Source organism: Larus michahellis, chromosome 13 (assembly GCF_964199755.1).
Source record: "Larus michahellis chromosome 13, bLarMic1.1, whole genome shotgun sequence".
Taxonomy (NCBI): Eukaryota; Metazoa; Chordata; class Aves; order Charadriiformes; family Laridae; genus Larus; species Larus michahellis.
This window is the reverse complement of record NC_133908.1, coordinates 4,700,062-4,722,976: the sequence shown is the minus strand read 5'-3', so window position 1 is coordinate 4,722,976 and position 22,915 is coordinate 4,700,062. Positions and strand designations below refer to the sequence as shown.

Sequence of the window (22,915 nt, the reverse complement as noted above, 5' to 3'; positions counted from 1 at the left end):
GCGCCCGCTCCCGCCCCCCCGAGGAGGGGGAAGCCCTTCCTCTAGGGACGTGATGACGGCGCTTCCGCCAGGCCGGCCTCGGGATTGGCTGAGGAGGGGGGGGCGCGTCATCGGAAGTGGTGGGGTGGGGGGACACGCCCTCGGCTCCGTTCAAACCCGGATGGCGGTAAAGGTGAGGAGAGCGGCGCGGGGGTTTGCGTGCGTTCAAAGTTGTTATTTTTAATAAATTTTGTCTCCAAGGAAATATAAACGTCGCTTAAATTGTACCCGTCTTCATCCTCCTTTTTCATTTAAAGTCGTCTATTAAATCACCTCTTCTTGAAAGTCGCGCTTCTCTTTATCAGGCGATCTTTTATACGACATAATCCGTAAAGATGTTGAAGTTTAAATGCGCCCGGAATCCGGTAGAGGCAGGACCGATGGAGCCCATCACCAGCCGAGTTTCTCGGCTAAATCTGCTTTTTCAGGTAAAGAGCGTCTGGCCCGGGATTAGCTGATCTCGGGTTTGTTTGTGTGTGTGTCCCCGCAGCGTATCAAAATACACTTTTGCATGCCTATGTGGACACTCAAAGCGTGCCTTTGTGGCCCTCTGAAGGAAGGGGTAAAAGAGGAGGATGACTTGTTGACGTTCAAAGTGTGTATCTAGTCTGCAGAAAGTTCAGTGCATAGGAGCTGGTCTTATGTTTGTCTGTCAATGTTTTAGCCTGAGTGGATTTTCCCACATAAAGATGGAATATTGCACTCCATGTCCTGTTATCAACAATTTTTTCATGCGTGGTGTAGCTGAGGGTTTGTCATGAGATGCGTTTACCTAACTAGCTGCTACTTGATCATCTGAGGTTCAGCACCTTCTCCTTCTAGACCTAATATCAATACTGATTGCTTAACCTATTTGTACCATGAAAAAATCCACATGGTACCATGTCAAGAAAAAAGCTGCTCAGATTGTAGTTGTCAGCAAGATGTAGATAGTTTCAAGAAAGCTGTGATTTCAACTTTAACAATCTTTAAAGGATCACTTTGTCTGAAAGTAAAATACCTGTAACAGCTATTACAGATACACATAGTGAGTTGATATATTTACCTCATACTTCTGTATCATTTGTCTAATTTCTGAAGTAGCGATTTTTAAATGGATAATATATAATCTGCTCTATACATATGTTATTGATTTGAGGCTTTTCTTTGTTGTCTAAGACTCCATCTGCTGTTGCTTCTTTTTTTTTTCCAGGGGAAGCCACTCTTTGTGACTCAACAGCAGATGTCTCCTCTCTCCCGGGAAGGCATCCTTGATTCTTTATTCGTTCTTTTTGAAGAATGCAGGAACCCCGCTTTAATGAAAATTAAACATGTTGGCAACTTTGTCAAGAAGTGTAAGTTCGCTTAGACTCATTTTCAGATGTCATTATAAAAGACAGTTCTTAAGAATCTGAACGTTTAAATAATGCTTTAGTTGCTTTGATTCATTAAAAATTGTAACCTAGGATTTGAGCATCTGACTTTTTGTGGGCAGACTCAACATTGCAAAGGGGGATCTTGGCAATCTTAGTAAGGCTTTATTCAGGTCCAAAAAGGTGAAATGCAAGTGGCTTTTGAAGTGCTGTGACTCGAATGTGCATCCTTCTTAGTCCGTACTATATTTGTAGTTAAGGAGGCACTTTCTTTAAAAGTGGCTGAGTAGTGCATACAGCAAAGCTCCAAGTACGCACAACAGAAGGATGTCAGAAGTTGAGAGCAGGACAGTGACTAGAGGTACGAGGAAAAAAAAATCTAGGAAGGAGCTTGTCTCTTTCAGCTTGAAGTAGTCTTTTGGATTCAATGTGTTACCTGAATTTTGCATGTGTAACTTGTAAATAGTAGTTCTGTGCTTCAGAAATTGAATTTGTGATGGAGTAAATATTTTACTGATAATGTGCTTGGATTCTTTTTGGGGAAAAGGAAGAAAAAAAAATCCATCAATTTTTCTATTAAAATATTCTAGGAAGCCATTTGGTTAAAAGTAACTCATCATGCCCTCTATAGTAGCTCCATCCAACGGTTTCTAGATATTATTAGCAGAGAGTAATTTTCTGCTAGTCTGAAGAATTTTTAGAACAATCTACAGTGAGCAATTGATTATCACAGTGCATGCTGGTTGAAACTAGTCAATGGAAAACTTGAACTGAATAACTGAAATAAATGTCTACGGTTATTTGTTAGCCAATAGACTAGTGCCTCCCACAGGCAGAGGAGAAAACCCTGCCACTTGACTCGTGGAACTCGGCTGGGTAAAGCCCTCATATTTAGAGAATACACTTTGTATTGGTAAAGGATGGTTGGAAAGAAATTAGAAACAAAAGAGGCTATCAGCCTATGATGTTATGAATGGGACAGAATTATGGTTGCTATGGGAACTGTCTTAACGTTTCCTGATTCTTTTGTATGTACCATATTTCAGTCTTAACTATGCATTAGTACAGTCTTTTTCTAGTACTTATGCATACTGTTTTTTTTTAAGAAGCACATTCTGGAATAATTTAACATTTCTTTAAAGTCTGGAACTAAATGTGGGGCTTTTTGTTTTGTTTTATTCCTCATTTTTGATGCTGTGTTTGTTATGAAATGCCAGTTGGCTAATGTAAAAATAAGTATTTTATTTTTATAGATGCAGAGACTATAGCTGAATTAAGGGAACTGCAACCCAGTGTGAAGGATTTTGAAGTAAAGAGTGTGGTTGGCTGTGGTCACTTTGCAGATGTAAAAGTAGTAAGAGAGAAAGTTACTGGTGATGTATATGCTATGAAGGTGACGAGCAAGGAGTCCTTGTTGGCGCAGGAGCACGTATGTATATTTTTCTGTTATGATAGTAGAACGATACATTATGATTTGTTGAACATTTCCTTTTGGTCACTACTATTAGAATTAAGTTAAAAGTGTATCTTGAGAAGGATCATCCTACATTTCAGTGAAGTAATATATTTGTGTGTAGTTTTGCTGTGTTTAAAAGCCATTGTCATAGACTACGAATCTATTGTGTGAGGTGCCGTCCAAAATGAAAAATGGCCCTTGTCTTAAAGGGTTTACCATCTAATTGTAAGACAAGAAAAAACAAATGAAGAAAATACTGGATCAGTATTGATCAGCTTGATGATGGCTTGAATTTTCAGGCAATCTATTCATTAAGGTTTTTTTATTTTAAAGAGTGACATAGAATGTCAAGAGTGGGTGTGAAGGCAAACTGTGGCGACTGGATTTTTATGGAGAGCCTCTCACTAGCTTGAGAAATGTGTTACTTGAAAACTTAAAAAAAGGGATAATGAAGGTTGCTATCATAGTTTGGTGAGAAACAGAAGTTAATCTTTCACTGACATGGGATGACAAGTAGGACAGAGATACTCCATGAAAGACCTTGTGAATTCATACAGCAATATCTGCATCAGTTGTTCCCAATATATGGTGCTGTTATGTTGCTCCTGAGATTCCTTAGCATTGTTTGTGGCTATCAGAAATGAAGATAAACTAAAATTACTCTTGCTATGGCATAGGTTGACAGGAAAGCAAAGTGTGATACTACCTTCAATATGACACTTGCTCAGCCTTGTTGAGCATGGGTCAGTGAATGTAGGGAATGTTGATCTAAATGAACTTGCAGTATCTCTGTGATACAATTAATTTCTTGTTGTCTGGCTGCACATCTGAATAATTAAATAGTTGCTAGAGGATGATTTCAAGAAAGTCTTTATTTTAATACCTTACAATGAATTTATTACTGAATTAGCTGTGAGATGCTACCCCATAGTTGCTCTAGCCTCTTTTCTGTTTGTCTGATTCTTTTGAGATTATTTTTATTTTATTAGGGTCAGTCCAGATGAGCTCAACCAAGATTGCATTCCAGACTGGTAGATGCTTCACTGGTTTGAAAGGGAAGCTGGCCTTTGTTGCAGAGACCATTCAGTTGAAAGCAAGCTAGACAACAGAAGGTTTGGGGGGGAACGGAAAACACAAAGGAGTAAAATTACTTTTTTAAAGGTGCACATCACAAGGAAATAGCATTTAATATTTTCTGGGTAACTTTTTTTGATGTGTGCCTTTGGCACAGACTCAAATCTTTCTGAAACTAGGGGATTCTAATGTATTCTAACTCATTTTCATCGTGACATAACTGAACACTTCCTTTTTTTGTAGGTGTCATTTTTTGAGGAAGAACGCAATATATTATCTCAGAGCACCAGTCCGTGGATTCCACAGTTACAATATGCATTTCAAGACAAGAAAAATCTCTACTTGGTAATGCCTACTCTTTGTTTCTTTTCTCCTCTATTAAACACTATTGCCATTGGTATGCTGAAGAACAATGTGGTGGTTGAAGTGTGCTCATCTTCTGTAAATTTTCCTGCATTACATGCTGCTGTTTGATATGTGTCCAGTGTAATATGGAGGAATTGAATGGAATATCTTTTGTATGTATGAACTATATCTGTTCCTGTAAAATTTTATGTAGGTTATGGAGTATCAGCCTGGAGGGGACTTACTGTCACTCTTAAACCGATATGATGACCAACTAGATGAGAGTATGGTCCAGTTTTATCTTGCAGAGTTGATTTTAGCCATTCACAGTGTCCATCAGATGGGTTATGTACACCGGTAGGTAAACATTGCTTTGCATTGCACATAATAGTTGATCACTATCATTCCAGAAAAAGTGTTCTGGAATGATGTATTCTTGTTGTGTTTTTTTTTTTTTTTTTTTTATATTCTGTCCTCTTTCAGGATAGCATTTCACATGCTGTATCAGAAGAGAAAATTAGAAAATTAATCAGACTCCAACTATAATTATAGCTAAAGGCATTAACTTTGATGTAAAGTTCAAACTAATATCAAGAAAGGATTGTTATATATATTTTCTGGAGGCTTAGTAAAAAGAAGCCTTAATGTTGCACTATAAAAAATGAAAATCTTTTCCAGAGATTGTTGCTTTTAGTACCAAGTAATATGGGAAATTGGTGTAACTGTAAAAACCTGTTGTGCGCTGATTGGTGAACAGAGCAGTATAGGATGTTGGACCAGTTAAATATCAGAGTTTTCTGAGGATCGTATCAAGGCTTGAAGGCTGTTTCTATATGCATTTTCAAATCATATTGGTGTTTAAGAAATTTATTCCATTCTGAGGCTTTGGAAATGTTATGAAATATTTTATGTTCCAAGAAACAGTAGTGACTGCACTTAGTGCATAGGCTGTGGCTTTCTAATGCAGGATAGCTGCCTGGATTTGAAAGATGTACAGAATAATAAGCTGCAAGGAAATTTGGGAAGAAAGCTACGTAATACTTCACTGTAACTCAGTTACCCTGTAGTCAAGGTGCAAAACGACCTTCTCTTTCCATCTTCTGTCAATAATTATTAACTTTCCGTGGAAATAAAGGGAACTTTACTACTTTCCTATTTGCTTGGAAACAGAACAACAGTTGGAAATAAGACTCCCACTTGTTAAGGTTTTATGCAACGGAGCACATTCGAGTGTAGGTGAATAAGGGTATCCTGTTATTGAGATGTGACAGTGGGGAACAGTATGGAAAGGTACTGATTGCTTTCTTCTTGCTTACAGAGATATCAAACCAGAGAATGTTCTTATTGACAGAACAGGACACATTAAACTGGTGGACTTTGGGTCAGCTGCCAAAATGACAGTAAACAAAACGGTAATAACATGGATTTAAACTTTGCCTTTGGCTTGTTTGGATAGGCCACTCAAAAAGGGAAAGCTAACTTTATATCTGTTCCTTGATTACACCTTGTTCTTCTGCCTTACTTGTCCAATATATAATCTATTCACAGTGATATTTTTCCATTTATGAATGGCTTTTCAAACATGAGCTTGAGTATCTTTTGCAGCTCTCAGGAGATATATATTTGCTTATTAAAATTTTTATAGGCAAGTAAGGTAAAGGCAAGTCTACTTTCTCATGGTGCTACATTTCAATACAAAATCATACTCAGAATCATAGAATCAGAATGTGTTGGGTTGGAAGGGACCTTTAAAGGCCATCTAGTCCAACCCCCCTGCAGTCAGCAGGGGCATCTTCCACTAGATCAGGTCGCTCAGAGCCTCATCAAGCCTGGCCTTGAATGTCTCCAGGGAGGGTGCCTCCACCACCTCTCTGGGCAACCTGGGCCAGTGTCTCACCACCCTCATTGTAAAGAACTTCTTCCTAATGTCTCATCTAAACCTGCCCTGCTCTAGTTTAAAACCATTGCCCCTTGTCCTGTCGCTACATGCCCTTGCAAACAGCCCCTCCCCAGCTTTCTTATAGGCCCCCTTCGGGTACTGGAAGGCCGCTATAAGGTCTCCTGGAGCCTTCTCCAGGCTGAGAAATACTTGTAGAGGTTCTTACAACTGTTCAATGGTGTGTTTAAAGACGGAAGTGGATTTATAATTGTTCATAATTGGACTGAAAATTGTGTTTGTTTTAAGTAAAGTTTTGAAGACCAGGGAGCTCTTGATTGAAATGAGTCACATTCCAATGTTCCAGGCTTTACTTGCCAGAAAGCACTATATTCAAAGCTGTGAATTGGTTGAGGTTTTTTGATAAGTTGCTTGTAAATTTAGGTAACTGCATACAATTTCAAGTGATAATTTGAAATTAAAATACATCTAAGCGAGAATATGAAGTTCTATACCACAATCCTGCCTTGTTTTACAATTTTTTTTGGTAGCATTTTCTTAGTGTCGTGACTCTTAATATTTTGTTTTCCCTGTTCTTCCCTTTTCAGTGCTTCTCTGCATTGGATTTTTCTTTTAAATTTTTTCTTCACATTATCTTTTCAGCATCTTCAGGTTTATGTGTTAGTCTGCCTGCTGTTTTGTTTCATTCTTTATGCCACTCAGTGCAAATGTCATTGCAGTTTTTGCTCCTGAATTACCTTTTCTAAGCACTTCAGAAATTCAAACACTAGTACTTTGCGATCATGAACACAAGGTAAAAAGGTAGGGATGACACAGAATGGAATGAGGGCAGGGAATATTTATGTCTAAATTTGACTGTTTTTGAAATTTCAGCTATGATGTCCCTGTTAATACTAGTTGAAGCAGTAGCCCTGGAGTGTGCATACTGCTTAAAACATCACTGTTTAGTAATCCTATGCTTTTTAGAATGCTGCTTTTCTACTTTAGCTGTTTGTACTTTCTAGTAACAGTTAGCTCTGATAATTTGACTTTTTATACCAAAGAGCTTGCTTTCTGTTTGATTATCAGCAGTTTCCTTAGCCTTGCACTTTTTTGCTTAACAGCTTTACTTAAAATTGCTTCCTTAAAATTAATTTGGAGGGCTGAAAATGGTGTCTCATTTAAAAAACAAAAAGAAAAAAGAAAAAAGATTTGGTTTATTACCAAGATCACAGTGAACAGAAAGTGCTGTAATTTCACTTGGTATATCTTTGCTTCTAGGTAAATGCCAAGCTACCTGTCGGCACACCAGACTACATGGCACCAGAAATGCTAACAGGGTTGAATGGGGATGGCAAAGCTTCCTATGGTCCGGAGTGTGACTGGTGGTCCCTAGGAATCGTTGCGTATGAAATGATTTATGGAAGATCTCCGTTTGCTGAAGGGACTTCAGCAAAAACTTTCAATAACATCATGAACTTCCAGGTAGAGAGAACTCCTTCCATGTTCTTGAGTAAAAACTTGCTGTAACTAAAGACTGTTTTTACAGTTGAAAAAAAGAAGCTTATGAGTGTCTCTTGCTTTGTTATGTTCGGAAAATATTTAGAATATATACTTTATATTGTTTTTATATGTCTCTGTATTGTAGATATCGAGTTATTTTTTTGTAATGGGTGTCTAAAAATAATCTTCTGCAATGCATGAATTAAAAAAGATTTAGCTATCCATCTTCGGCAACTACAGTTGCAGCATTTCCAAAATAATCTAGAAAATGGATTGAAAGGATGAATTATGGATTGATAAAGTTTCTGAATCTTACTGAGTGTTTCTGGGTAGTAAAAACAAGGGCTAGCTATGAAGAGCTGCAGAAAGACTTGATATTTGAGGATACTGAGTGTCTGCATGATTAAAATGTCATGTGAAACTTAGTGTAAATAAATTTAAACCAATGCGTAGGAAGGGAAGAGTATCCCAACTTTACCCAGTGGTGGGCTCAAGAACAGTATCTTGATGTTATAATCTATGCAAATGTTAGTTTAGTTCTTAGTAACGTCCAAAAAGCAGCACATAGAATTGTAGGAGCCAGTAGGAAAGAAAAAGAAAAAAAAATAAATCATGTGTAGCTGGAAGTGACCAAAGAGTGGTTGCCTATTTTCTCTTCTAAGATGGGAATTAGGGGCATCAAATGAAAGTAGCCAGCAGTAACTACATTACAAACAAATAAGGACACTCTATATAGCACATTCTCATGCTGGGGAGCTCTTTGCCACAAATTTGCAGCTGCTGAATGTTTATATGGGTTTAAGAAGTACCTAGAAAAATTCACAGAAGAAGAATCCGTTGAGATCTGGCAAATACAAAGACATCATCCCTGGTTCAGAAAATCCTAAGCCAAAATCCTTGGAAGTTTGGGAGAATTTTCTGGGGAAGTTTTTTGTTTTACTCTTCCATTTGTGTATGCCATTGGCTGTTGTTCAGCATAAGATGGTGATCTGGGTCTGCCATTTATCTGATTGGGTATGGTTGTTCCTATGTTCTTATCTTGACTGTAGTAAATGCATGTAAAAGCCTATTTGGAAAAAATACACAATACTGTTATTTGTATGCTATAAATATTTATCCTTTGTGCCTGACACATCTCAGAATAATGAAACTGAACCTTACTGTTCTGGGATTGTTTCTCTACTGAGCAGAAATCCTTTTCTTTCTACTGCAGAGATTTCTGAAGTTCCCAGAGGACGTGAAAGTTAGTAGTGAATTTCTTGATCTGATCCAGAGCCTGCTTTGTGGGCAGAAGGAAAGGCTGGGTTATGAGGGACTCTGCTGCCATCCATTTTTTTCTAAAATTGACTGGAATAATATCCGTAACTGTAAGTAGAATAACAATGCATTTATAAACAGTTCCTGTTTCTTTGGGTAACATGAAAGTTTGTACAATGTGAGCATTTAATTGTGTTTGGTCTGAATAATTATTCATAATGAAACAGGATTGTGTCGTGGAGCAGACGTTTTTAACAAAACAATTCATTTTGGTTTCGGGTAGGATATGTTAAGATCTCGCAGGTGAAAATTGTGGGGTAAGATGAAGTTTAATACAATTCTATATGAATTTCTGATGCAATTGCCATATTACTGCGGGCACTAGACTGGAAAATCAAAATGGCCCTGTCCATGCCTTTCCTCAGATTAAAATGCATTGGTATGTTCTTGCTTGTGATACAGCTTCATTTAAGTTTGTTTGGATTTTTTCAGCTCCTGTAGGTGATAAAATATCAGCAGTCATAGGGGCATTGGAGTTCTTCCTCAAAGTTAATATGGCTAATATATGGTTAATTTTTTTGTCAAAAATCTGTTCATTTCACTAGGAATGGAATAAAATCAGTGAAACAGATAATTTCCTATACAGAAAATTGTTTATAATACTATGGAAGCCATGGAATTTAGTACTGAGGCACCAGCTCCGTGGCAAAAGCAAATATTTCACAGATCATCAATGATCTCTGTTTGAGTGCCTGACTTGTGTTGGATAGTATTTTAAATTATTTGGACTGTAAGATTATCTGGGCAAGGAACATGTCTGCCTTATATTCTTTATCAAATATGCTGTAAGAGCAATGATTGTGCTCCATTTTCCATGATAAATTGCTAAGCCAGTGCTGCTACTTTTGATGACTATCTCAGCACTTCAGCTGTCAGCTCCACAGAATGTTTACTCACATTTCTGTTGATTCATTAATTTTGAACTTGTGGAGCTGCTGTTGTGTTAAATTCCTTTGTTTCTGCCCTTTGAGAGCCATTGAGCCTTGAGTCTTTTTCATCATTTTAGCATATATTTGCCAGACTTCAGCTCACTCTGCCTTCTTTCCTTAGAACCCTGCGTAAGCCACCAGTTTCTGTTTCTGAAATTTTTGTATTGCATTTGTATCGTATTATCTCAGATCTGGAAAAAAATGGCATGTAAGCATATGTTCTGGTGTTTCCTTGGCAATCGTCTGTCCAGTATTCACACAACTGCACAGGTTAATTGAGTGTTTTGCCATTTCATGTGACAATGGTGATACTGATGGACAAGCTGGTAGGCAGCCCTGATGTTGTTATAATGTTGAAATAATCATTTGGGATTTTAAAAATCCCATTTTTGTCTGCAGCTGGCCAGTGGATTGCATCATTCCTTGTAATATCTGGACTTACCTCCTGTGAAGATTCATGCAGTTTTGACCCCTGACTTCATTGGTATTTCTCATACTTCATAAAACCCCACTGTAACTAGCACAAAACACAGCAGTCGTCTTGCTTGTGGTAGCAGATTCAATGTATCGCCTATTGCTTTGCTCTCTGCAGTGGTTCTCCATTTGCTGGTTCATTCCGGGCAGTATCTCTGTCATTCTGTTCAAAACCCTTGTCGGGTTTGGCCCAGGATATGTAGAAGCTAAAGGTTTCTTTCTTATCTTGACCTCTGCTGATAGTGGTGTTTAACTGGAGCAATGGCAGCCTGAGAAAATGAGGAAACTAGTGAGTGCTGGAAGAGGTCACAGGATTTAGACTAAAGAATCTCACTCCCTCAAGTTAATCTGGTCAAAGATTTTGGAGGTATGGAATGGTGGACTCGATCTTAAAGGTCCTTTCCAACCTAAATGATTCTATGATGCTTTGATTGTTAAATCCTGTGTCAGCGCAGTCCGACTTTTCTCCAGGCTATAAAAGCAATGATGTTATTTCTATTTCAGACTGAGAAAGGTAGGGAAAAAATTGGTACCCTTGCCTTGCAGGTATTTAAATTATCATGCTGGGAACTCCAGGATAACCATTCTTAGTGCAGTGATTTTGGCTAAGAATATGTCATTAAGGATTTTTTCAGTGTTACGTTTTGTTGTTATGGTAACCTATGAAACACTTGACTTTTCAGTAAACCCCTTCCCAAAAGTTAGTTACCTCTAAAAAAGCTCCCAACTTCCTTGGGTTTAAGTAGCATGTGACTGTAGAAGCAGCCCTTAAGTTACAGAAACAGAATCCAACCAGTAAACCTGAGGTCAGGTCTCAACTGGTAATTTTCCCCTTCTTTGGAGTATTGTACTAAAACATATTTGTAGATTTTGCTGTCTGTATTTGTTGACTTCTGCTCTTGAATGACTTCTGAACCTTCTAAAAAAACCCAGCCCCAAACCAGATACCATCCCACTGCCCCAAACAAAAGAAAACAAACCAAAACTTTGGAAAGATTGTGTCGATTTATTTGACAGAATTTTCTGAAAATATTTTGGAATTTGTTCACCTAGAATAAACATATTTCTATGTGTGTTTCAGCTAAATGATCAGGATTTTAACTGTAAAGTTGATAACAGAACTATTTGAGTACTTGATAAGTATCTAAAATCAGAGGTAGAGAATGGAGGATGACATACTTGAGTTATCGGCAGCAAGGTTGCACTCTATATAATTTGGGGATTTTGTTAATCACTTTTTCTTACTTGAAACCCATAAATTACATTGGCTATTTACTTTGGAACCAAAAATCTGCCTGCTGAAGGCTAGCTGAGATGGTCGGAAGACTTTTATTGTCATCTAAGCAATATATCTGTATAGCATAAAGCATCTTTAATTTTAAGAATTATTTTGTAACTGCAGTTCAAGAGGTCTTGAAAAAGGAATGGCATATTTGGACTTGCATGAGGAAACTATATATATGAGAAGAAAAGAATTAATGTCTTGTGCAAACAGAAGAACTTAAGAAAGCGTTGAAGACTGATTTTTTTTTTTTTGAGGCTGTCTTCTGCTATTAAACAGCCAGGAGCCCCAATCCCTTTCTTCATAAGTTCAAGACTCTTTCTTATCCTTATGAACCCGAAGTTGTCATTCAGTATGTTAACTATAGTTAAACACTGTGATATTTCATTTAAATACTTGCCTTCAGAAAAATTTGTTGACTTGTTTCTCTAACTGAAGATCACTTTCATGTCAGCTTGAGGATCACTTTTATTAACAGAAATGTATGTGTTGGATCATTGCCTTGACAGAACAGAAAAGATGTTAAGATCGTGTTGTATAGATTGGTTAGAACTAGTATAATGCCTTTATTTAAAGTGGTCTTAGATAAAACATCCTTAAATTACCTCATTTGGACTTTCTGTTTTCTATTTTTCTTCCATAGCACTTTACTCAAATAGGCCTGTTAAAGCCTGAGGAAGAGTAATGCCTAACCTACTTAAAAAGGCTGCGTGGATGCTTTTCCTCAGAAAGTGTATATATAGATCACCTTGTAGATCAAGAAAAGACACATTTTTATTCTTAAGAAATGTTCTGTATTTCCTTTAAATTTCCTATTTCAGTTAAGTCTTTCACTGTCCCAGGGGAAATGCAGTATCTCTTTTCTGAATTTGCATGAAAATATTTTGAAAGGATGAAAAGACCCGATTAAGGCAATGTTCCTTGAACTAATCATAAATACGCATACTAGTGCAGATTTTTTTTTTTTTTTAAAAGCTTCTTTCCATAAGAGACATTTTATCTAATCTTAATGATGAACTGGTTAAAGTACTGCAGTGTATGTGTGGTGGGTTTGGTTTTTGGTTTTTTTTTCTTTTTTTTAAACTTAGCAACCTACAACACCCCCTTTTCCTCTGAAAGTCATTCTTTGGAACAGATGGAAGAGGGTTACATCCTTCCACAAGTGGGGAGGTATCTAGGCAAGCAATTGGCTTTTTTAAAACATGCCGTTCCCTACAAGATACTTTAAATGGTAAACAGAACATGTACGTTCGTTTGTAACATATCGGAGGCCAAAAAAGAGGTCTTTATACCCAACCGGTTTGTACGAGTAGAAGCATCGGGTTTACTGTCTTTTTGAGTAATAGTTTTGCCTCCCCTTTGGGTGAGCCTGAAAAAAGTGCAAATTTTTCACCTTGTCAGATGCGATGGCATGGTTTGAACATTTAGTTCTCAGAGGCTTAGCTTGACCTCTACTAAAGGATTCTTCCATTTAAAGAAGCAACCGATAAGCACATCAATGTATTTGCATTCACCAGTCTTCATCTTGTTCTGAAAATACCATAGTTGTGTGACAGGCCTCTGATTTTAAACAAGAAATAATAATTTAACTAGAGATTATGTCACTATGGGGCCCTCATTTGAGAACAAAATCGCTCATCAGTTTTAGCTTGTTTTTACGAGACTACTCCGTTTATTCTGTAGATATTTTGGACATCAGACAAAGGACTCCTTAGTCTTAGCAGTAAGGGACTATGAAGAAGCTACCAAATAATTAACAAAATCAGACAGAGTTGTTCTAGCCTTTTTTTTTTTTCTTAAAGATATTCCTTCATACTCCTAAGTGAGCTTTTCTCCAGTCTTCTGCAACTTCTGAAGAAGTTCTGCTTCTCATTTTCAGTCACTGTTGACAGTTCAGAACTACTTAACATCTAGAGGTGTTTCTGTTGAATGACTGTTCTAAGTTTTCTATTTAGTTGCTACTATTTCTTGATACAAATGTTGTAACAAGGTTATACTGCAAAGTTGCAGAGTTTTTGGACTGTTAGTCATTAATTTTTAGTGAAAGCAAAATACAGGGCAAATGATTTTTTTCATTCTTTATTTAATCTAGTGTTCACAATTTCTCTTCTGTGTTCACATCTTTTATTAAACAGTAGAGGAAACCGTAGTATAAAACACTGTGCTCTTTAAATTAGTTTTCCACCAGCCCCAAAGGTTTGCTTGGTCTCTCATTCAGTTTTATCTTTTTGTATCCATTGTTCCCCTATTGAGTCCTTTTCATCTTTTTATGTGCATGCTGATCTTAGGCATATTTAAATTCTGTTTTCTTTTAAGCATGTGGTTTGGCTAGGAATTGTTATTGTTGGTAAGAAGAAAGAGTTTCTTTTTAATTGCAAGGGCTTGAAGATGACTCTTAAAATCTTCTTAGCTAATTTCTGGTGAGGAGTAAGGCACTAGATCTCTTCCTAAGCTGAAGCTATCTGTCAGACTCTGAGGTGTATATAATGGGGTTGTTATTTCATTATAAAAAGGCAGCTATGTTGGTTTTTGCTACCTCTTTAAGAAAGATTCTAGACTTCCACAGACGAAGTGAATAGTTTGCTGTTTTCTCTGTTACTTCACCTCATGGACTGTATCTGCCTTCAAAGACAATGTTAAAAACCCCGCAGCAACCCCTTCCTGTAAGAGGACGGGCAAAGTTCTTTCAGCAGAGGTCCTAAATGAAAAAATGTTAATTCCTGAACTTCTCTTCCTCTGCTATGAATTAACTGTAACTTCAGGCTTATATTTGCATTACAGATGATACACTTACAAACTGTTTTCTGTTGCTTCTCTGGTTTTAATCATTAAAAGCATAAGAAAGAGTAGCTGGACATTATCCTGACATTAAGAATTTTTAAAATAATACATCTCTGAATCAACAATCTGTATTCCAAAATTATGTTTACAGTACATAAATGTCAGCATTACATTGGATCTAAATTTATATTATAACCAATAAAATAACAGAAATTAATAAATGCATGATATTGACAGAAAATTTAAATGTTCTGGAGCCAGTAAGTAAAACTGCTTACTACAGAACCTTTTTAATTTGTGTATTTTCCCCATTTATCTCATTCTAATGTACTTGGAACTCCTGTACGTGAGCAGCATCCTAGCTGCTTCATGGAATTTCTCCTCACTGCCCTGCTGGGGACCAGCGTCAGAACGGCTCCTTGGGGAGCTGCTAACAAAGCCTGCATGGGTAGTTGGAATTTCACGGTGTATATAGGCAGATTTTTTTATATTGGGGGTGGGGTGGGGAGGGGGGACGACGCTATTAATGCTGGTCCGGTGGGTAGTTTAAGCGTACGTTTTCCTAGAGAATTAAGAGTTAAAAAGCGGGCTGTGAAAGGCTTTGGCAACCTAGAGGGAGCTAGCAAGCTCCAGCCGTGACTCATTCTGCCTGTGTCAGTCAGATAAGCATCAGCATCTGTCACGAATGCAGGCAGGTAGGGTTAAACTCTGAGCATGCAGGGAGCCAGGAGCAGGGAGCCTGCACTGCAGGGGTTGGGATGTTTGTTCCCGGTTCTTCAATTCTCATCAGCCCTTCAGCTACAGGAGATCTATACTGGATCCATGGTAACGGTTTTAGCACACTACACTTCCATCGGCTTGTGACAATGGGCTATGTTCTAGTTGCTGACTGAAGAGCCGTCTCCTTTATAGAGCAAAAAAGAGATTAGTAGTTTTGCAGTGAGTGAAGACCTGAGTAATGAAATAAATAAATAAATAAAACTCTTAAAAACCAGGATTTAATGAGGTAGGAATGGCACAGCAGGCTTTTGCATTCATTCCTTTCGCACACGTAGCCAAGCCAGCAGGTAGCTCGGGTGCTGCACATCATTGAGAAGAACTTGTTCTTTTGTTCTCTTGGTTAATTAAACTGAAGCAAACACGAGAGAATCAGCCGAAATTAAACAACTGCTTAACAAGTTAAGTGGTACCAATTTAGAAATTATAGTAAGAAATACATTGTAATTCCTGCTATTTATACCTCTCTTCAGAGCTGATTGTATCAGAGCCAGACTGCAGTGGTGTCCCAACAAGAGTTTCAGATCTTTAGCAAGCTCTTTTAGAGAAATAAAATCTTTCTGATATTTCTTCCCTTCCTAAAGACCAATTAGCCTTCTAGTAGCTATAGTTTATTAGAATCTTCCAGGAGAAAGACCGGTTTGCGGTTGACTAGAAGCCCATACAGGGAAGATTCTTCGTAGCATTCAAGGGTAGATATATCCCTTAGCTGACTAGCAAAGGATCAGGCTACATTCTCGTGTAGTGTCACTAATTGGATAGGTTGGAGACATTTTCTTTTTCCAGATCAAACTGAATTGAATTACTTTTAGCTATATTACAGTAATAATTTTCTTAGCCTGGTGCTTTGATTTGATTCAATGTATAAGTTTGAAAAAAAAAAAAACCCTAACCTGAAAAAAAACACACACGAAAACCAACAATCCCAAATCCCCAACCTAAAAGCCAGGTTAGTCAGTGAGGGAGACGTTCTGCCTGCAGAGTGGTAGCCATGTTGGTAGCTTAAGGGTTAATCTCTTGTTGCTGTAATACGATTTGAGAGCAGCAGCTCAGTCTGCTTGTGTTAGCAAGATTAAAAGCAGGAGCTGCAGTGCCATTGCAAGCACTGAATGAGTGAGACTGTTGCAGAGTGAACTGTAGCTGAATTTTGTCTTTTCTTCTTGCTTTTTTCACCAGCTCCTCCCCCCTTCGTTCCTACTCTCAAGTCTGATGATGACACCTCAAATTTTGATGAACCAGAGAAGAATTCGCGGGTTTTACCTTCTACGTGCCAGTTGAACCCAGCAGGCTTCTCCGGCGAAGATTTGCCATTTGTGGGGTTTTCATTCATCAAGGCATTAGGGATCCTCAGATCAGAGTAAGTAGGAATTATTGCTTAGGTGGATAGGACCATTGGAAAAATGCAAAGGTTTGTTACAGTGAGGATGGTGTGTGGGGAAAAGCTGTTTTAACTGGCCTGTACTTTGCTTTAGGGAAGCTGCCAGATTCTGGCTTTATCTGTTGCTGCTGTGGCTTGTGCATGTCCTACCGTTCTGTGATTATTTCTGGGATGAGGGGGAGGAAAGGGAATGAAAAGACCTTTTCTAAAACAGTTATTGTTAAAATTGTTGTTCAGATACTTTGAATTAGTTGTTAGTGTTAACCAGAGAGCAGTAGGTGATTGCATTTCTGGTATTGCAGATCCCTGATTGAAGGATAATACTAAGGAGTTCAGAGATGGAAAAAGAGGGGGGGTGTTATTTTATTGGGTCAGAGAGTGGGCACCAAGTGCTGGGGATGTGTAAGGCTGAATCGGTGATCCACAGAAATGGAGCTCCACTAATCTGGGAATGTGCAGTGATGGGTCAGTGAACAAGAGAAGGAGCTTCAGGACGGCTGACTGTGTGCTGTTGGGTCAAGTTAAATATGAAGACTGGACATTGCTGTGTTGTGTGTTAAGAAGCTGGAGATTCAGATGAAGTATGCAGGGTATGTGTTTGTGGAGGGAGGTAAATATCTAGAAAAAATGGTTTTCAATTGAAAGAAAGAGAATGGAGTCGGTGAAAAAGCAGCATATAAATAGTATGGTATAAACCATTTGGTGTGGTGGGTGGTTAGTTTCTGATGACAGAGCTATTGAGAAAGTATTAGTGCAGTACGTTAAGTTGAGAAGTCCTTACCTCAGTATCATGAGGCCTCTCAGGAATGCAATAGCTTTAGCTGGGTTACTGACTCAATGCACTAAGGCGCTGTGTTTTCATGTCAACCATCGTTCGTTGCTGCTAGTGAGTTCCCTTAAGGGACTTCGTTGTCAATCTGTCTAATTGTTTTCTTTTTTTTTTTTTTTTTGTCATATTGGTTGTGATAATTGCTCTGCGGTAAGCGTGTAACCAAATCTGGTGATTCTCTTGACATCTTTGATCTTGCCCACACCGTAAATCAAGGTTATGTGATGGTTGTGCCAGTAATAAAAAGGGAATCTTTGATTGTCCCTCCTCAGCTGAGTTGCTTTTATGACAAAAGAGGAAGGAAGGGAGAGGACATAGCAACCAAAAAAGTATTATTTTGGTGAAATGATCTAATATTATTAGCAGAATTAGAAAAATGGAATGTTATATCTGTAGATACCTGGGATTAAAATCTATCTTGATTTAGAAGTGAAATAACTTACGGTGTTATCTTTTCTGCCTGGGGAACTGCAATCTGTCTGTCAAGGCTACATGATCATTCATGTAACAGTCAGAAGAGGCTCAACAGTGACCATAGGTGGATGGTAAAAATGTAAATGTAATTGGGGCCCAGGACTGGAACTGAAGAGGAGCATGAGGTAAAGTCTCAGGAGCAGTGGTGTAACTGTGCAGGAGGTTGAAGGCTGAAAAGTAACATTCATATAGCAGATGGATTGATATGCTTTCTTTGTGGAGGTAGTTATTGAAGTTATATTTGAATTTTGGTAATAGGTGAGAAGGGATACGGCAAATAGAGGTTAATGTGCTCTGGAGAAATTTTGAATGAAGTAAAATTTCTGCTTGATGTGGCCTGTTTCATCCTGAGCTGGAACAGAAAGACATTATGTACTTACATTAAAATTATTTGGGGGAAAATTAAGTAGATCTTAGTGGTTTCCTTTTTTGAATGAGAACTCGATAAATGCTCTTCGATATTTTTAGCAGTAAATACTTGCATTTTGTTCTAAGAAGGGGATTTAAATACCGCAAAGAGTGTGGAGACTTGAAAATATCTGTATTTAAATAATGCAGTGACTAGTTTATTCTCAATATTGCTGCAACACTGGGTCATAAAGATAACTTCTTACATATGAAATATTGTGTGGTGCATGTTTTAACTTGAGGAAATAAAGTACTGTTTCGGTCCACAGTAGCTTGAATATCAAATTCTAGATGGAGAAGAGAACAGTAAATGGGGGGGTAGGCTTATCTGTTGTGAATCTTGGGAAGTCTCCTCTGGAACGTCCTAGATACTCAAGTTTATCAGTCCAGAATTTTTCTTAAAATCTTTCCTCCGAAAGTCTAACCCTTACGGTTGCTAAGTGATGCAGATCTGTTTTCCTGTGTCTGCAGCATGAGAGCTCTAATGCCTCTAGTGCTGCTCACAGTTAGGCCAGGCAACTGCAGAGTGCCATTAACATAGTCCTTGAAACTTTCATTGCTTTTAATTTGAGGGCTTCAAGCTCTGAAATTAGGGTTATACTCTTGCCCTTGTTCAGTGGTCAGTAAGAAGCCATAGCTGAGCTAGGAATTTCAAATTCTTTGGAGAAAGAACAGTTCAAAAAATTGCACAGAAGAAGGATAAAAGAAGTTCTCTTTTCCATTCTTCTCTTTCTCCCAACCACTTAGGTTTAGAAGGATTCACCTAAGTCACTTAGACCTGTTGCCAGAAATCATATAGCCGGTGTGTTGTTTAGAAGGGTCCACTGAATGAAAATGTTCTGTATGTTGCCCCATATCATGGGAAGTTTTGGGAAGCATTTGTGACCCTGTAACACATGTGAGATCTAACAAAAGAGGGAAAGGCATGACAATGATGTGTTATAGGAAGCAATCAGGAGAAATCAAGGGCATTGCTTATGTCATAGGTTTGTTAAATAAATCTCCTATGTGATTCTAAGAACTGGGATCAGGCTGCAGGGAAGGACCAGCTAACTCCTTCTCCCATCATGGCCTCTGAATCCTTGATTTGGGGGAGAAATGCCTGTCTGACTGCAAATCTGGCCGCAGGTTTGGCTGCGAGCGTGTGACTGTGACAAGATAACAGGCGACTGAGAGTTTAATTCCATTAAAAGCCAGCCCCACCTTACTTCCTGTCCCTAACTGTGGCTGATCTCCAGTGCTTAGAACAAATGAGAAAAACCCTTAGATGCCAGAAATATGCATCAAGTGGTGAAAAAAAAATTCTTCTTGTCCTTTGCAGGTGACTAGCAAGAAGCCCTAAGGCATAAGATAAATACATTATAAATCTAGGGCTAACCAAATATACCAAAATATCTAATAAAAATAAATACCTAATTGAAAAAATTGCTTATAATATAATTTTTTGCCTGCCTCGGGTCCTCTCTTAGACTGGAGTAAGGACCTAAAGGGGCCTGACTACTTATGATACAAAATTTAGGTTAATACAAAATACTTGCTAAACCAGATCCTAGAGAGATATTCACAGGCAAGGCTGACAGTGCGACTAGTACCAAATCTCAGTTGGTGGTATTAGGGTTTTTTAAATTATTTATCAGCATGTAATAGATGTAATCCTAGTAATTCTTGAATTTTGGCCTGTGAGGCTTTGGTAGATGGTCGAAATCTTTTCTGTAAGTTCCTAAGGAATGGTATTTTTCAAGATTTTAAAAAATTATTATTACTTTAAAATTTGACAAGAATTCATGATTGTCATTATAAAATACTGAGAGTTAAAATGTGCCATTCTTCCAAAAAGAAGGACTACGGCTTTCTTCCAGCAGTTTGTCGGGTTCTGGTAAACTCTTTCACCAAAGATAGATTAAAGAGGAAGCAGAGGATGAACATACCAAAAATATGCTTTGCTTCAGCTAGCTCTATTCACAGATTGATGGTATCACTGTTTGTTTTTGGTTGGTTTTTTTTTAGGCCTGAGCAAGCATTTACGAGGGGGCGGAAGGTACAGATGAGTATAATGCTAAAAAGAATAGAGCATGAGGGACGGGGGATGAGATTATAGGCATGTTGTGTGGGGGCCAGGATTAGGACAGATGGTGTTAATCGTTGTGAGAAGGAAGAAGCACAGGTGAGTTGGGGGTTTATGAGCGGCATAAAAGGACAAAGGAAGGTATGAGGTATGATGCACAAGAGAGGTTAAGATACAAATTCGATACCTCAGAATCATCTTATAGCTTTTCCTATACTAACACTTTTTTCTTCTTCATCTCAGCCACATTAAGACTGGAGGAGCTTTTCCACAGTTAGCACCATTTCTGATAATTCTGCTGGTTGAGGCTGTTGCTGATCTAGCTGTGAAATCACCAGCTAGTCAGCTGTAAGTTAACTTGGTTTTTAGTCACACAGGCAGTGCTTCTTCTGAAAGTAAATTGGCACAGCTAGTGCTATCAGTGCTTGGTACTATGGGCTTGGCTTTGGGGTATTTTTTTATCTTTTATTGGAATTTTCTTGTTGATGTATGCTGGTTACCTTTTGTTAATCTTTTTTTCACACTTCAGAGGAAACAGCAGAAACTGCTCTGTTGTGCTAAGAGAATTGATCCAGATGTAGCAGTTAACTAAATGAAATATTCTGCGACGGTACCAAGCTGAACGATAGCTTTGCATCATGGCTTTTGATGTTGGATTGAGTGTGTTTCATTTCTGAGATGATGCTGACTGAGGAAGAATATAAGTGCCCCAGCACTGTGGGTATTTTCCACCTTGTCATGCTGTGATGAGAGCTTATATCACCATGACAAGGCTTATTAGATTAGTCGGTATTCCATTTCTCTTGATTTCCTCTGTCTGCCCCCTTTCTGATACTTTGAAGGTTGTATGGATGTTCATGAAGTTGTTGTAATATAATTTGTATACAGGAAAGCATTACTGGGAAAGGATGTCTCTTAAAAACTGTGTGTCGAGGGCTAACTGAAATCAGCTTAACTTGGGGATAAGATGTGCTCTTTCCATGGCAGGAGAATCATCGTGTCACCAGCACATATATTTTTAAGGAATTTCTTCCTCCCTTTGGACAGGGACCAGGAAGAAAGATTGTAGTTCTAGTTTGTAGCCTTCTCTTTCCTTACAAAACTGACACCCAGCCCTGAGGAGCAGCTCCCTCTACAGTCACCTAATGAAATTGAAACCTTGCTCGGTGGGAGTCTCCTGTGCTCCGTCCCGTCCCATCGCTCCTGGCTGAACAAGGTGGCTGTGCAGAGCTCGGTATCCTCTTGCCTGAAGCTGTCCTGTTACTTCCAGGGTTGCAGTGCAGATGGATGCTCTAAGCTGGCTGGCTAGGAGAAATTTCTGAAATGCAAAATGGTGGCTGGGATATTAGGCTCTGGTTCTTTTAATAGCAAATAAAATAAATAGGCAAAAATAAAAAATAAAATGAGCCCCGCTGGGGAGGTGAAATAGAAGGAGCAAATAAAAGCAGGTCTGTGGGAACTGGCTAGAGTTTTCTTAGGTAATGCCTCAGATTTGAAAAGAAGAAAAGTAAAAAGGTGATGGCTAATGTTGAAACTATAATTAAAAAAAAAAAAAGAAAATAATTGCTTTAGCCAGTACAGTTCAGACCTGTAAAGCTAAATTTTTATTATAAAAAGATTTTCAGACTCAGTACGTATCTCAGTACACATTTGCAGCTATTTACATATATTTGATTAACATTTTAAAGCAGATTCCTTCGTGTCTTTTTTAGTTAATGTGAGCTTTAATTTGTATTTTTAGACTGCTTTTCTCAACTATTCATTTTTAGCCTTGTTTGTACACCCAGCTGTTATGGGATTTAATATGCATCTTTCTCAGATGGTTGCCTTTTCTCTGTAGGAGTATAGACGTGCTTTATAAATTGAATTTTAAATATGATAATCTAATGGATCAGATTGATTGGACCAGGACTAAAGGAAATCACTTTTAACATTTGTTTTTTATTATGTTCTGATCATATCTGTAATGCTGACATGCAGGATTCTTTCTTCCAAGTTTTTCCACATCCGGTTCCTGAAGAAATATTAATATTTGTCCTTTCAAGGTAGAATTGGTGGATTTTGCTATGTTTGTTTGCTAATATCAAAACAGTGTTTCCTAATGACTGCTTGAGATGGTGGTACTGAAGATCGATTTTGATGAATATATGTTGCTGCAGCATTTTCATAAAAACCCGTGTCTCTTTTTTTTTTTGGTGACTATCCTACATGTCTATTTGGATTAAGGAATAGATTTTTCTCAGAAAATGGTGGTGATGGAATCAAACTTTCCTTGGTGTTAAGAAGAGACTGTGCTGCTGTGTGTGGGTGTATGGCTATATGCAGAGAGCTGCTCAAAGCTCATTTCTCTCCATGGGGATAACTGGCTGCATACCAAACTGTGGCCAGGAGAAGCAGAAAGCAATGTGTGGGCAGACTGTATGATCTTTTATTAGCACCTTCATTGTACTTTGGCGTTTTCATCTATCAGTTAACACTGGTTCCATCATTAACTGCTTAAATATCTAGTTTGAATCATTTTATGCGAGGGAGAATGTGATTTTTTAAAATTATGTT

General features: G+C 38.1%; 1 protein-coding gene across 10 annotated transcripts in view; it reads left to right on the top strand.

The window, feature by feature from the left end:
• The first annotated feature begins 344 nt into the window (after positions 1-344).
• The window catches only part of CIT (citron rho-interacting serine/threonine kinase), a 74,464-nt gene continuing 51,893 nt past the window's right edge, over positions 345-22,915 (top strand). For 9 of the 10 annotated variants that reach the window (XM_074606339.1, XM_074606335.1, XM_074606333.1 and 6 more), the window contains exons 1-9: positions 345-467; positions 1,232-1,373; positions 2,645-2,820; positions 4,165-4,266; positions 4,481-4,623; positions 5,585-5,678; positions 7,424-7,627; positions 8,859-9,012; positions 16,382-16,562. In XM_074606339.1, the coding sequence (XP_074462440.1) occupies positions 375-467; positions 1,232-1,373; positions 2,645-2,820; positions 4,165-4,266; positions 4,481-4,623; positions 5,585-5,678; positions 7,424-7,627; positions 8,859-9,012; positions 16,382-16,562 (1,289 nt within the window). In that variant the 5' untranslated portion in view covers positions 345-374. Of the gene's footprint in view, positions 468-1,231; positions 1,374-2,644; positions 2,821-4,164; positions 4,267-4,480; positions 4,624-5,584; positions 5,679-7,423; positions 7,628-8,858; positions 9,013-16,381; positions 16,563-17,006; positions 17,174-22,915 lie in introns of those variants that run through there. The other variant, XM_074606341.1, reaches the window with a different exon arrangement.